The sequence below is a fragment of the Mytilus edulis genome, chromosome 13 (genome assembly GCF_963676685.1).
Source record: "Mytilus edulis chromosome 13, xbMytEdul2.2, whole genome shotgun sequence".
In the NCBI taxonomy this organism is placed as follows: Eukaryota; Metazoa; Mollusca; class Bivalvia; order Mytilida; family Mytilidae; genus Mytilus; species Mytilus edulis.
In genome coordinates, this window is record NC_092356.1 from 65,654,269 (window position 1) to 65,670,952 (window position 16,684).

At 33.2% G+C, this 16,684-nt stretch overlaps 2 protein-coding genes across 2 annotated transcripts in view; one reads left to right on the forward strand and one right to left on the reverse strand.

The window, feature by feature from the left end:
• Window positions 1–16,684, reverse strand: part of LOC139500067 (protein HIRA homolog) — a 32,418-nt gene that overhangs the window by 15,337 nt on the left and 397 nt on the right. The gene's annotated exons all lie outside the window — the stretch shown is intronic.
• Window positions 7,486–11,956, forward strand: LOC139500065 (3 beta-hydroxysteroid dehydrogenase/Delta 5-->4-isomerase type 1-like). The gene is made up of 5 exons (XM_071288795.1): window positions 7,486–7,668; window positions 8,471–8,616; window positions 8,945–9,109; window positions 9,682–9,894; window positions 11,358–11,956. The coding sequence occupies exons 2-5, from the start codon at window positions 8,481–8,483 to the stop codon at window positions 11,912–11,914; spliced, it is 1,071 nt and encodes a 356-aa protein (XP_071144896.1). The 5' UTR covers window positions 7,486–7,668; window positions 8,471–8,480; the 3' UTR covers window positions 11,915–11,956.

The following is a 16,684-nucleotide window of genomic DNA, read 5'->3' on the forward strand; positions in this document are numbered from 1 at the left end:
CGTCTAGCTATCCGTCTATCTTTATGTCCAGCGTAAACATGTCGCACCGTAACTTGAGCTTATCTAGTTTTCATGAAACTTAACAAAGTTATTTCTTGAAATGGTCAAACGATTTGTAAACCTTTTAGTGAAAATCAAATTAAATCTTTTTGAGTTACAGAACTTTGTAAGTAAAACAGGAGTGTGTTTTTTGTTAACATGTCGCGCCATATCTCAAAATGATTTATCATTATTGCATCAAACTTTACACACTTCTTAGTAATATAAATCTTAACTTCTGCATACTTTATGGTGATGTTTTAAATTTTGTTTTTTAAGCGTTAATTAGGTTTTCTTTGTAAAAAAAAAAAAGGGGGTCACATACTGCGATGTATCTCAAAACCTATATAAAAAAATATCATATGTTAATGTTAAAAAAATAATTAGATATCAGTGTTTGCTATTGAGTATTTATATTCCATTTAAAATTAGTTTGAAGATCAGTGAAATAACGGATACGACTTTCATTAGGAAAATGTGTAGTACTATAATTCATTATGTAAATAAATGTAAACACGCCAAGTTTACTTTATAATACATATATATTTAATTTCTTTCGAAAGACAATGTTCAGATCCGTGTTAACGTTGCTTTTCATTAATTGTTGGTTTTAAAAAAATATAAAAAACCGGGTGATATATATAGACGAAACCGGGTGTTGTGTAGTAAACAACAATGACGAAACCGGTGTATTTTTATTTGACATGACCTATTTCTTTCGTTCCATACACATAAATACAAGTATTGAGATGCTCATAATGACTAGTTTTGCCATCTCTGTGTCAGTATCTATCTTCCCGTACCTTTCTTTCCGTACAATGTGAACAATTTAAAGAGAAATTAAACAATTTCGAGGCAAGGTTCACTCAATTCGTCATTTTGACATGCATTTTGACTTATTTCTCCGTTAATATAGAACGGTTGTAGAAAATATTGCATATCACAATAGAAAATAGTTGTTTATGTATATATATTCTTCGATATCATTAAAAAAATAAGAAAATAAGGAGAAACCTATCTTTCTTCTGTCTATTGATGTTCCGTCATTGTGCCGGATGTTAGATACCATCGAGTCCGATCAAATTCTGCCGGTGTGGTTTAGACACAGTGAATACATGAAATATTTATCTTTTTCTTTTTATTTTTTGGATTGCTTATCTTATTAACATGACAATCGTGAAACATTCAGTAGTATTGCTTTGCGATTTCTTTCAACCACTTAATTAATATCATATGGTGCTGATTAAAATGACACCTCAAATAATTAGATGAAGAGATAAAGCACATCTGGTGATTAAAAATAAGTATCTTTATACACTTTCTTTCAATAACATGTTTACAGGTGTACGCTATTTTATCTGCTCCTAATTAACGGACAGCAACTATAAAAATATCGTCTGTGACATGAAATATTTATCTTTCGTTTTTAGATTTCTTATCTTATAAGCCGTAAATATTCAGTAGTATTGCTTTTCTACTTCTTTGAACCACTTATAATTAATATCATTTGATTAAAATTTTACCCCGAATAATTAAACCAAAACCACATCTTGTTAATACAAATTGTTTCTCATTTAACATATCTTATCTATATAGTTGATCCACTGTCGTCATTTTTATCTTCAAAAATACACGGATAATGTATTTAATCAATCTATATTTATATACAAGGAGTTTGGATGGGGTTTACGGACTAGAGAATAATGAGCAAAAAAATAAAGAAAGAAAGAATGGAGAAAAATAGGGGAGAAAAAAAACAAAGAAATATAACAAAAAATATAAGAATAGTGAAATATGGGCTGCTAGAATATAAAGAATAGAGAAATATACGGCTGCTAAACTATAAGGAATAGAGAACTATGGGCTGTGAAACTATATATATAAAAAAGGAATACAAATAAATATGACTATTTTTAATTGAAGGAGTTATTTCTGTGCAGAGAAACAAGAACCGGTTGAAATTAGAGGATACTGGCTATGTATGTGGAATCAATATGTTTAATTGCAATCTTTGCCGTAAAGTGTATGTGTGGCCGCACGATCTTCAAAGACATATGAGAAGTAAGCATTCTTCAGATGAGCAACTATATCACCAAGTTCTAACCCAGCAGCAGCAGCGGCTGCTGCTTTTGCTGCTGCTGCTATTGCTGCTGCTGCTTTTGCTGCTGCTGCTTTTGCTGCTGCTGCTGCTGCTGGGTTAGAACTTGGTGATATAGTTGCTCATCTGAAGAATGCTTACTTCTTATTTCTCTATTCTTTATATTCTAGCAGCCCATATTTCACTATTCTTATATTTTTTGTTATATTTCTTTGTTTTTTTCTCCCCTATTTTTCTCCATTCTTTCTTTCTTTATTTTTTTGCTCATTATTCTCTAGTCCGTAAACCCCATCCAAACTCCTTGTATATAAATATAGATTGATTAAATACATTATCCGTGTATTTTTGAAGATAAAAATGACGACAGTGGATCAACTATATAGATAAGATATGTTAAATGAGAAACAATTTGTATTAACAAGATGTGGTTTTGGTTTAATTATTCGGGGTAAAATTTTAATCAAATGATATTAATTATAAGTGGTTCAAAGAAGTAGAAAAGCAATACTACTGAATATTTACGGCTTATAAGATAAGAAATCTAAAAACGAAAGATAAATATTTCATGTCACAGACGATATTTTTATAGTTGCTGTCCGTTAATTAGGAGCAGATAAAATAGCGTACACCTGTAAACATGTTATTGAAAGAAAGTGTATAAAGATACTTATTTTTAATCACCAGATGTGCTTTATCTCTTCATCTAATTATTTGAGGTGTCATTTTAATCAGCACCATATGATATTAATTAAGTGGTTGAAAGAAATCGCAAAGCAATACTACTGAATGTTTCACGATTGTCATGTTAATAAGATAAGCAATCCAAAAAAGAAAAAGAAAAAGATAACTATTTCATGTATTGATTTCAAACATTTTAATCCAATTATCTTTACACGTGCATCTATTTATAGTACCGCCTACTGGATTGATTGACAGTTTATCTGATTTATATAAATAGTATATCTTGGGGAATTCTTACAGTTGTTATATAAGCATGTCTTAGTAGTAACTATTTTAAGAGGTAGAATTTTTTCTTCTTCAGAATTATCACAGACTTATAATTAAGGGGTTTGGTAAGCGTTTAGCAAAGAAAAATTTGCGTCCGTTTTGGAGGGTATACCGTCCACTTTTAAAGGTGTGACGTAACGTCCACCTTAAAGGGTATACCGTCTACTTTCTAGGATGTGACGTAACGTCCACCTTGGAGGGTAGCTTGGTCAAACATATAGGTATAGCGTACAAGGTTTAAGCCCAACTATAGCGTTAGCGTCCAAATACGGCGTTCTTGTGAGTCATATCCTTAGATTTCAGAGTCAACTATGATGTCCGTGCTGAGGCCCAAATATAACGTCAGTGTATGCGCGCAGGTCCAAATATAGCGTTCGTGTCCCGATTTCAGGTCCAAATATGGAGTTGGTGTCCCGATGTCCGCGTGAAGGCCCAAATATAGCGTGAGTGTACGCGCGCAGGTCTAACTATAACGTCTCGCGTCCCGATTTCAGGTCCAAATATGGAGTTGGTGTCCCGATGTCCGCGTGAAGGCCAAAATATAGTGTTCGCGTCCGCGCTAAGGTCCAACTATAGCGCTCGCGTCCGCGCGAAGGCCCAAATATGGTGTCGGCCTGTGAGTCACACCCTTAGATTTCACAGTCAACTACGGTGTCCACGCTAAGGCCCAAATATAGCGTCAGCGCATGCGCGCAGCGCGCGTCTCGCGTCTGAGGTTTAATGGTCATACTCCCCCCACTATACTACTTCTTGGAATGAAAAATTTAGATTGATATATGTAATATTATATATCGTTTGATGTTATAAAGACACGCATTAAAGACCAATATCTATAAAAAAAAAAAAAGGGTCAGCTTATATATGTGACTGTGAGAAATTAAGTGTGTATAGAAGTATAAAGTTTGATATTTGTCTTGTAATTATTTTAGCTACATTAATAATATTAACATGCTGACAAAACTACGAAGTGGTACATTGAAACTTAATGTTGTAGTTGGTCGCTTCTCTGATATACTAAGAGAAATGCGTCTATGTGTATGATGTACTATGCAATGTGTTGAGAATGAATTCCATTTTGTATTTATATGTCCAGCATATAGGGCAATAAGAATATTTTTTTCTGCCACCTTATTATTGTTCATGGCCTAATATTTTTAAACTATCTTGTTTGTTGAAAGCAAATTCTAGATCTCTAACAATTAATATACTATATATTGCCATAGCATGTTCTATATGCTTTTGCAAATAAACTATTCATTCATTCATTCATTCAAATCAAGAATATCGAAAATTTGTGTTAACGCACTCGGAAGCATATCTCAAGAACGTTTTACAACAAACGCAGGAAAATATGAATGCCTTCTCAAATCAAATTTATTAGAAAAACGAATTATTACAGAAGAGTGTCCGTCAATCACTTGCACTGTTATACAAATATTAATATAATATGTAACAACAAACCAGTGACAGTATACTGTTAACAAATGATTATAGCATTGCAATTTAATTGTTATTACGGTGAGGTTGAATTCCCTGTCATTTATTCATCATCCAGACACGAACTTGTATCAGAAAAAATATGTCTATGTGCCTAAAACGAACTTTAAGGTATAGAGGTGACTTTTGTCAGAGACAAGTGTTTGTGACCATCCACCAGAACGTGCAGCCATCCGAAGTTCAGTACTTCGGTACTTTGATTACTTTAGTAATTTCAATTAGACTGTTGAACAGACTGAGATATAGAACTATAAAACACAGTTATATAAAAAAAAAAAGGTAATTATTCTTCATTTATGGGATTATAATTTCTATAGTTTTTAGTAATCGTCACCATATATATCCGTTAAAATGTAGTTCATAATCTTTCGGAAGTTCAACATCTGGATATACATGTATACATAGAGTTCATATATATTTTCCCGGAAGTTCAACATTTGGATATATGAAATAGTAAATATTTTATTTCGGAAGTTCAACATTTGGATTTATATTTCATAATATTCCATTCACCATAACAGTATACCTTTAATCAATTTCCGAATGATCTATTCCACTACTAGATACATGTATATTATATACTTAATAAAAGGCCTAGTAACAATTTTAAAACACATATATAAAATTGAGAATGGAAATTGGGAATGTGTCAAAGAGACAACAACAGAACCATAGAACAGACAACATATATAGTCGACCTTTTTCTTATTTTTAGAAACTGGACGTGATTGGTCCCTCCCTATCTGTCTGTCAATCGTCGTGTAACATTTCCCCTTCATTATTTTTTGGAGAATTTTCCAAAAGTAATAGATACGATATCAAGGCGAATTTGTTAGAGAAAACATAAGAAATAACTTGAGCTTTCAAATTGGTAGTTGAAATTGCGTGCCTAATAAACTAAATGAAACGTTTCCTTAATAAGAAAAGAGTGACCAATGTGAACTCATGGTTTGGTTCGTCTTAAAATACAGGTTGGAATCTAAGTACTAGAAAAAATATAAATATATTTAATACCTTCTTAACATGCTTAATTCATTAACGCCTTTTCTATACACGGATGCATAGCCAAATCAACATCTTAAACATTACAAACAAATCATATTGGTTAAAGTAGTATTGCCTATAGTTTGCTTAAGCCTTTAACTTAGATGTAGAAACATACTAGGCGAAGCGAGGCGAATTTTTTTAGGGGGGTTCGTGTGACTGAAACGGGAGAAGCTTATTTCAGCATTACTATGGGACAGGTCAATGCAATTATAATAATAAAAAATAAGAAGACGAAAACATATTAATATGAATAGGAATACGAATATGGATACATACACAGTCATTGCTTTATATATATATATAATATATATATCTATGTCCAACATCAAGTTATAATAGATATAGGAAGATGTGGTGTGAGTGCCAATGAGACAACTCTCCATACAAATAACAATTTAAAAAGTAAACCATTATAGGTTAAAGTACGGCCTTCAACACGGAGCCTTAGCTCACACCGAACAACAAGCTATAAAGGGCCCCAAAATTACTAGTGTAAAACCATTCAAACGGGAAAACCAACGGTCTAATCTATATAAACAAAACGAGAAACGAGAAACACGTATATATTACATAAACAAACGACAACTACTGTACATCAGATTCCTGACTTAGGACAGGTGCAAACATTTGCAGCGGGATTAAACGTTTTAATGGATCCAAACCTTCTCCCTTTTTCTGAAACAATAGCATAACATCACAACAAAGAAAAAGCTTATAAGCTTATAAAAGACGAAAACGGATTTTCGACGTGCTCATGTTACAAGTGATCACAAGTTACCTGTAAACATTCCGCTGGAAGACATGACAACCTACCTGGACACATTATTCTACCAATTTTCAAGTCATTGGTTTGACCTACCGGGGTTCGAACCCGCTACCTACCGCACTAGAATCAATGGAACACGCTAGCATACAACCAGACAATGCTGATCGCTCCTTTAAATAATCTTATTCTAAAAGTTTACCAATTTAACACTGTAATAAGATCATTGAATATTGTTTTTATTGGTATACATATTGATTTAGTTATTAGTTAATTAAAAGCAAACTAAATATTACTAGTACGTGTATGTTATATACATATACACATTCATGGATCTACAATCTGTCGATACCTGTAACTTGGCATTGCACAAGGTCAAGTTTTTCTCTGACGGTTTATGACGTCTTTACACTAAATCCATTGGATGTTGGATGTGTACGGATTGATAATTTAGTCTTAGATACATGATTTTTCTATAAGTTGTTAGTGGCTTTGAACTAGCTGTCGAGTAACTGCGAGTACTCTCAGATATGTTCCTAGTGTCTTTTTGTTGTCGGGATGTACAAGTATCCGGCCACATCCACTTGTATTTTTGTCCATCTGATGAGTTAAGCCTTTTTCAACTGATTTTTATAGTTCGTTCTTATGTTGTACTGTAATACCACTGTCCCAGGTTAGGGGAGGATTGGGATCCCCCTAACATGTTTAACCCCGCCACATTATTAAGAAAATAGATTAAAAAGCTAGGTTGAAATTGCCTGCCTAATAAACTAAATGAAACGTTTCCTTAATAAGAAAAGAGTGACCAATGTGAACTCATGGTTTGGTTCGTCTTAAAATACAGGTTGGAATCTAAGTACTAGAAAAAATATAAATATATTTAATACCTTCTTAACATGCTTAATGTATTAACGCCTTTTCTATACACGGATGCATAGTCAAATCAATATCTTAAACATTACAAAAAAATCATATTGGTTAAAGTAGTATTGCCTATAGTTTGCTTCAACTTAGATGTATATAAACATAGGGTATTACATCTATGGTTTAAATGATCCATGCATGGGTTGTTTCTCTCTCAAAATATCACTATTCACCACACACTATAAAAAAAAAAAATTAACCGCGACCTGTTAAACAAAAATAGGTCAATTTATTTATAGAACTAGACTAAGTGTATTTATTTTATATCGGATATTAAATATAGTTCTGGTTTGTAAGTATTTATGTCACATTATATTTATATATTTATTTTTGAATTACAAGTCATTTTAGATATGCAAATGTGCTATCGATGGACATAGGTTTTTTTGGCAGATGGTGTAGGTAACAAAGATCCGGCCCGCGACTAACTATAATTGTACAATCCATTGTACAGCATTATTTACAATAATCATCCGAACAGAAGACACGTTAGCAAAAACTATTTTTAAAGGCAGTCAGGAATACAGATCCTTTTTGTACTTGCATTATGATAGGGTGTGTTAATATTACAGTAGATTAACCGCATGAGTTACAGGGCAAAATATACATTCATGAGGGTCTGGATGGAGTTTTCAGAGTAGAGAAAATGAACCCACGTACCACCCCCCTCCCCGCCCAAATATATATAACAGACCGGCTGACATATTTCAAACATGCAAGTTTAGCATGTTTAGTACCTTGTGTTATATTAAAGTATATAGGATTTTTTTCCAGGAACAAATACTTGTGCAGTGGAAAGAAAAATAATTGAATAATAAAATACTGATTACATTGATTGATTGGTTGGTGTTAAGCGACACTTTAAGCATTATTGTGCTATTTCGTGGCGACTACTTTTTGTAACCTTGGATAGAACAAGCGACCTTTAGTGGGAAAACTCATATGCTAGTCAATTAAGATTGGGGTCAAGTCAGAACATATAGGAATGATGCGTTATATTTATTGTTCTTCATCAATTCATGCTGGTCAGTCTCCCTTAACGAAATCAATCTTCATATTGATGTTAATCGCACAATTGGTTTTTGCTATTTCAGACACCCAGGCATGGATTCACACATTGTACTAGTGACCGGTGGCAGTGGTTTCCTTGGTCAGCATGTTGTCAAACATTTAGATATGTTTTGTGATGATATAACGGAAATACGAGTCCTAGACATCAGACCGTATGAAAAGAATTTGGGTAACAAACGTTTTAAATTTTATATTAAGTGTACTTGGCAGTCTCATTACCACACATTCATACACCTCTATTTCGAATTACATTTATTGCAATCAGTTGCTCATCACTTTGGACAGATCCAAGCTAGACAATATGACAAGCTTTTCCATTTGCGGTCAATAAGTCTTCTTTTAAAACTTCCATTACAGAGCAGAAAATTTGTACAGTAAGATTAACACATTTCTCATTCAATATAATGGAAAGAATATTCTTTTTGCAGGCGTGCAAATTGTCTCAGATAACATCTTTTTCTTTGTTTACATAAAGTTGTTGGACGGCTTTGTTGTAGATTTTGAAGACAGAAAGCCAGTTACATCAATTATAGGAAATCTTACAGATCCGGATGTCGTCAGGAAAGCTTGTAAAAATGTTAAATGTGTCTTCCATATTGCTGCATTGGTGGAATATAAGTTGTTTCCAGATATCACAGCTTTAAATGAGATAAATATTCAGGGTATGTATAGTAGGTATTTACTATATTTATGATAAATTAAATATAAATAATAGCGAATACGTTTTCCACAGTCTATTTTATCAGTAACGCGTGGATACATTTTCTAAGTTCTCAATAATTGAATTTAATTCTGAGCCTTGAGGAACGTCGACTATGAAAGAAACGAATAGTGAATTTTGGGTGTTTTGGTGCGTTTTTTTTTTTATTAACCTACATTATGAACGCTCAAACCTACACAATTGAAATCATGGAATGTATAAATACGTTTAACACGTCGCATATACATATACGACAAAAATAGCATCTTTAAGTGAAAAATATAATATAATTACTTCTGGAAATTCATCAAGTACGCATCCTTGAATATGACTTGGTCTGCGCTCCTCGTTATAGTATTGTATAATTGTTTGGCATTGCCTTTATCAGATTCCCTTCGACTTATGAACTTTTTTAATGTATCTTTGGTACAAAATGTATCTTCCGCCTCTTTATAGACATATTTAACCACATTAACTAATTATGTACATGATGTATAGTATTGTTATTTGTTGTAATTTCACAATATTTTTAAGGTACCCTGAATGTAATTAATGCATGTAAAGAAGAAGGGGTCGAAAACCTGATATACTGCGGAAGTATCTCGTCCTTTTTCGATGGGCACGAGGTATTCGAAGGAACAGAAGAAACTGTACCAATTGCAAAAAGTCCGCTAGGGGAATACGCTGTATCAAAAAAAGTTGCATTAGAAATGGTAATTAAGGAAAATGGAAGTGTTTTAGAAAACGGTTAGTCATACATTTAATTTCTATAAGTATGTAGAGGTTAAGATAAAACATTTAGTTCATTTTAAAGCAACTATATGCACAGGATTATTTTTTATACACAGTTTTGATTTAGAATAAAAACCGACATGGATAGAAACAATAAAAAATAACACTATTACAAATACAATTCCACTATAATATTCTTGTCATGATTAGAAAAAAACACCAATGAATATAAAATGACATATTAAACTAATTTTAGTAGTATTAATTTTCTATGAATATAAGAAGTTCTTTCATCATTGAAAACTATCCACCGAAGACGAAGGAGACACGGTGAAGGAGATCATGTACGGTGTTGTACAAAAAAAAAGAAGTTTAGTATTGAAGCTCTTACAGGCTCTGAAATTCCAAAATATGAAACTATTCAAAATAGGAGAACTCGTACATGTAGTAACTAAACAACGTTTAAAGACAAAATAGCGTAATATTTCATGATAATGTAACACAATCAACGACATTATATACATTTGTACTTGGGCTCTACGCATTTGTTTTTAGTTTCATTTCAATCAGCATGTCAATAATAAATAGTACATGTATGTTTATAGAAAGTGTTGTTATTTCTATAAATATTCTTGCCTTTTAGAGACAAAACCAGAAGTATAAAAGTATTGATTTATTGTTGGTAGCTTAACGTCCAATAGTAAACATTTCAAACATATTTAGGACGATAACAAATTTACAATAAATACAATAGGTAGGTCCTGAATTAGAGGACGTCTGGGATGCATGAAAGTCGGAGTATTGGGACAGCCGCTGTCAAATGAAGGGTATATTGGATAGGGACAAAAATGTTGACTGGCATCAGCCTGGTCACCTTTGGACACCTCAAAGAATTTTTTCAATGCATTATAATAGCTGAGACCGTGGCAGCTACACGAGAAGTGGATAAAACGTCCCGACCCCCTTCTGATCAGACGTGGCTATTGTACAGCCTGCACAACCAACGTACTCCTCATTTTAGCCAGGGTTTTACTGTCGGTCGTAAAAAGACCAAGAGTGACAATATTTCTATTCCCATATCTATTTATTCGGAGAAATCTGATGTTGTTTTTTATTAATTGTTTTTTTTGTGTGTGTGTGGGGGGGGGGGGGGGGGGGGTAAAATTCTAATTCAAATCGGGTTTGGCTTTACTTTTGATCCTTTTTATAAGGTCGTCGACGTTTGAACAAGTTTTGAACTCAGTTTTGGCCTTTCAAATGTTTCGGCTTCCAGTTTCGATGAAAAGACGTTTATTATCGAAATGCTCATCTGGTAATAAAATTGGTATAAATTGGTATACAAGTAGTTCCAAATTCCAAATATTATTGATATATTTTTTTTTCTAGAAGAAATCAGATATTAGTGTTGTCTGTTTTACTGTACATTTTTTTATTGTGCTTCTGTCATCCTTCTTAATTTTTAATGCATTATTTTATAGGAAAATTTTTCCAGACAACAGCTGTATTACCTACATCTATGTACGGAGAAGAAGACCGGAGGCGATTAGAAGTGGCATCGTTCTATAAAGAAGGAACTGTGTCTAGGGTAGTCGGGAAAACAACAGCATTGTTACCTCTTGTTTACGTAGGCAATGTGGCAATGATGTTTGTAAAGGTCTATGAAAGGATGGGTAGAGATAATGGTATTGGCGGCCATTATTTTTTCACTGTTGACGACACTCCCCCTCAAAATGCTTTTGAGTCTGGCCACATGTACATACCGAAAGCAAATGTCAACATAACTTTGTCCTGGTGGTATATACCAATGTTTGTAACCATGGCAATGGTTACATTGTTGTATTACATTCTCTTACCAATAAGACCATTTTATAAAGTAAATTTGCCTATATCGAACTGGATTATTTTACATATGAATAAAACTTGCCTTTACAAGAATGATAAAGCTAAGAAAATGCTCGGATATGAACCTCTATATGACTATGAAACAGCACTGAAGAAGACAAAGGCGTTTTTTGGTACTGTCAGACAAACATGAATAATTGTATATTTTATGTGACATAAATAATATAAAATTGTATCATTTTCTCATCATATACTCATTTAGAGTGGGTTTGCAATTAATATTTAATGCTTAATAATGTAGCCGTATTTTTTTTTTGCACTAGTCCTTCACGTTTTATGTAAAAATTGAGTTGCTTTTAATTCACATATAGATAGTAGACACATTTCATTTATAAAAAAGTATCCGACACATTTAGATTGGAACAAACTGTAAAAAATAGTTGGATAGGGCTTGACTTTAGATTGACACGAATAGTAAAATACTCATGCACGAAATACAAAAGATGTGAAGTACCTAGTATCTAACAACACTTGCAATTACTGAAAGAAGTACACTTTCAATAAATTTAAAATTTCATGTTAGGACGCCAGAAACAGTCTGAAAAAACCTTCTAAAGTGGAAGTATTGGCTGAAAATAGTCCCATAACTGTGTATTGTTTTTATTTATTTAAAACAAGTGTTGAAAATGACCAGTGAGTGAAGTATGTTTTTTATATAATGTTTGACAGTTGTTTCAAAAAGAGTGAAAAATCTCTCGTCGTATTAGTGTACTTAACTTTAGGTTTAAATGTACCGGATTATTTATACATAACCCATACAGTTTTTAATATGTTTCATTCAATTGATAAAGAAACAAGTGCGTGTTTATTCGTTCAGATGGAAGCTTATGATAAAAAAATACTATTTCAAGGTCTTTTAACAGTTATATTGATGTCGACAGATATTATTGTAAAACATTAAATGAGCACGCATAAAAAACAATTAACGGAGTGTAGAGGTAACTATAGCAATTGAATTTAAATATTAAAAGGGAAATCTTTACCCCAATCAGTGGGCCGGTTCATTTATATTTGCAATGGTTCCATTTAAATGCAATTTGAAATGAATTAGATTTGCAACATCAAGTTGTCAATATAACAAAATAAAAAATCATTTTGTTGACGATGCGACTTGTATTAATTTGCTGTTCATTTTTCAAAAGTTGCGACACGACAAACTAATTTAATCTGCAACATTCTGTAGTTTTTGCCAGCATGCCACATTTTGTTTTCGTTCATTTTTTATTAATAAATCCGACCGTTAGTTTTCTCATTTGAATTATTTTATATTTCGCATTTCTGAACTTTTTACAGCTTACTAGATGTATACATACGTTATGGGTTTGTTCATTATTGAAGGTAACATATACTTGTTTTTGTCATTTTGACTCTGATTGAGTCTTGTAGCAATGCCAATCATAACACATCTTATTTAAATATGATTAGTCTTTTTTATTTGACCAACTGGTTTTAATGTATAGAGTTTGCGATATCAAGATCCACTACCCTCTTTCTTACTGTTGTATGGATCTCACTCGCGGCATTAGTCTTCACTTTGGAAGGTGATGTTCTTTAAACTTTTCGAATGATTTTACCATGATCGACGGTAGAGTCCATGTGATGTTCTTTTAAATTTTTCGAATGTGTTGTACCATGATCGATTGTAGGGTTCATGTGATTATATTTTAAACTTTTCGAATGTGTTGTACCATGATCGATGGTAGGGTTCATGTGATTATCTTTTAAACTTTTCGAATGTATTGTGCCATGATCGACGGTTGGGTCCATGTGATGTTCTTTTAAACTTTTCGAATGTGTAGTACCATGATCGATTGTAGGGTTCATGTGATTATCTTTTAAACTTTTCGAATGTATTGTGCCATGATCGACGGTAGGGTCCATGTGATGTTCTTTTAAACTTTTCGAATGTGTAGTACCATGATCAATGGTAGGCTCCATGTGATGTTCTTTTAAACTTTTCGAATGTGTAGTACCATGATCGATTGTAGGCTCCAGGTGATGTTCTTTTAAACTTTTCGAATGTGTAGTACCATGATCGGTTGTAGGATCCATGTGATGTTCTTTTAAACTTTTCGAATGTGTAGTACCATGATCGATTGTAGGATCCATGTGATGTTCTTTTGAACTTTTCGAATGGTTGAACCAAAATCGATGGTAGGGTCCATGTGAAGTTCTTTTAAATTTTTCGGATGTGTTGAACCATAATCGATGGTAGGGTCCATGTGATGTTCTTTTGAAATTTTCGAATGGTTGAACCATAATCGATGGTAGGGTCCATGTGAAGTTCTTTTAAATTTTTCGGATGTGTTGAACCATAATCGATGGTAGGGTCCATGTGATGTTCTTTTACATTTTTCGAATGTGTTGTACCATGATCGATGAAAGGGTTCATGTGATGTTCTTTTAAACTTTTCGAATGGTTGGTGGTAGGGTTCATGTGATGTTCTTTTAAACTTTTCGAATGTGTTGTACCATGATCGATTGTAGGGTTCATGTGAATATCTTTTAAACTTTTCGAATGTGTTGTGCCATTATCGATTGTAGGGGTCATGTGATTATCTTTAAACTTTTCGAATGTATTGTGCCATGATCGATGGTAGGCTCCATGTGATGTTCTTTTGAACTTTTCGAATGTCTTGTACAATGATCGATGATAGGGTTCATGTGGTGTTCTTTAAAACTTTTCGAATGATCGAAGGAAGTGTTCATGTTATGTTCTTTTAAACTTTTCGAATGTGTTGTGCCTTGATCGATGTAGGGGTCCATTTGATGTTCTCTTAAGCTTTTCGAATGATCGATGATAGAGTTCATATGATGTCTTTTTACATTTTTTGGATATGCTGTACTATGATTGAAGGAAGGGTTCATGTGATGTTCTTTTACATTTTTCGAAAGTGTTTCGTCCCCGAGGGTATCACCAGCCCAGAAGTCAGCACTTCGGTGTTGACATGAATATCAATTATGTGGTCATTTTTATAAATTTCCTGTTCACAAAACTTTGAAATTTATGAAAAACTAAGGATTTTCTTATCCCAGGCATAGATTACCTTAGCCGTATTTGGCACAACTTTTTGGAATTTTGGATCTTCAATGCTCTTCAACTTTGTATTTGTTTGGTTTATAACTATTTTGATATGAGCGTCACTGATGAGTCTTATGAAGACGAAACGCACGTCTGGCGTACTAAATTATAACCCTGGTACCTTTGATAACTAATTGTACCATGAGACGACGGTAGAGTTCATTTGATGTTCTTTTAAACTTTTCGACTGTGTTGTACCATGATGATTGGTAGGGTCCGTGTAATATTCTTTTAAACTTTTCAAATGTGTTTTACCATGATCGATGATAGGGTTCATGTGTTGTTCTTTCAAACATTTCGAATGATCGACGCTAGGGTTCATGTGATGTTCTTTTAAACTTTTTGAATGATCGATGGTAGGGTCCTTGTGATTTTCTTTTGAACTTTTCGAATGTTTGAAACATGATCGATGGTAGGCTTCATGTGAATATCTTTTAAACTTTTCGAATGTGTTGTGCCATGATCGATGGTAGGGTCCATGTGATGTTCTTTTGAACTTTTCGAATGTTTGAAACATGATCAATAATAGACTTCATGTGATGTTCTTTTACATTTTTCGAATGTTTCAAACATGATCGATTATAGGGTTCATGTGATGTTCTTTTACACTTTTCAAATGTGTTGTACAGTGATCGATGGTAGGGTTCATGTGAGGTTTTTTTTAAAACTTTTCGAATGATCCATGGTAGGGTTCATGTGATTATCTTTTAAACTTTTCGAATGTGTTGTGCCATGATCGATGGTAGAGTCCATGTGAGGTTCTTTTGAACTTTTCGAATGTGTTGTACCATGATCGATGATAGGGTTCATGTGATGTACATTTAAACTTTTCGTATGATTGATGTAGGGTTCATGTGGTGTTCTTTTAAATTTTCGAATGTGTTGTACCATGATCAATTGTAGGGTTCATGTGATTATCTTTTAAACTTTTGAATGTGTTGTGCCATGATCGATGATAGGCTCCATGTGATGTTCTTTTGAATTTTTCGAATGTTTGAAACATGATCAATGGTAGGGTCCATGTGAAGTTCTTTTAAACTTTTCGAATGTGTTGTACCATGATCGATGTTAGGGTCCATGTGATGCTCTTTTGAACTTTTCGAATGTTTGAAACATGATCGATGGTAGGCTTCATGTGATTATCTTTTAAATTTTTCGAATGTGTTGTACCATGATCGACGGTAGAGTCCATTTGATGTTCTTTTAAAATTTTCGATTGTGTTTTACCATGATGATTAGAAGGGTCAATGTGATGTTCTTTTAAACTTTTCAAATGTGTTGTACCATGATCGATTGTAGAGTTCATGTGATTATCTTTTAAATTTTTCGAATGTTTGAACCATGATCGATGATAAGGTTCATGTGATGTTCTTTTAAACTTTTCGAATGTTTGAACCATGATCGATGGTAGGGTTCATGTGATGTTATTTTAAACTTTTCGAATGTGTAGTACCATGATCGATTGTAGGGTTCATGTGATGTTCTTTAAAACTTTTAGAATGTTTGAACCATGATCGATGATAAGGTTCATGTGATGTTCTTTTAAACTTTTCGAATGTCTGAACCATGATTGATTGTAGGGTTTATGTGATTATCTTTTCAACTTTTCGAATGTGTTGTGCCATGATCGATGGAAGGGTCCATATGATGTTCTTAATAATTTTTCGAATATTTGAACCATGATCGATGATAGGGTTCGTGTTGTTCATCGGTCTTTTGAAATTATTGTGTAGTGCTTTGATGACCGATGTTTGTCTTTTTGTAGTTGTATATAACTGTGTTGATTTAGAAATATAACGGTTAAACCACTCATCAGGCTAG

Coding starts and splice junctions, on each gene's coding strand:
- LOC139500065 (XM_071288795.1), top strand. CDS start 8,481: ATGGATTCACACATTGTACTAGTGACCGGTGGCAGTGGTTTCCTTGGT. Junction 9,110..9,681: donor AAATGAGATAAATATTCAGG/GTATGTATAGTA, acceptor AATATTTTTAAG/GTACCCTGAATGTAATTAAT. Junction 9,895..11,357: donor TGGAAGTGTTTTAGAAAACG/GTTAGTCATACA, acceptor ATTATTTTATAG/GAAAATTTTTCCAGACAACA.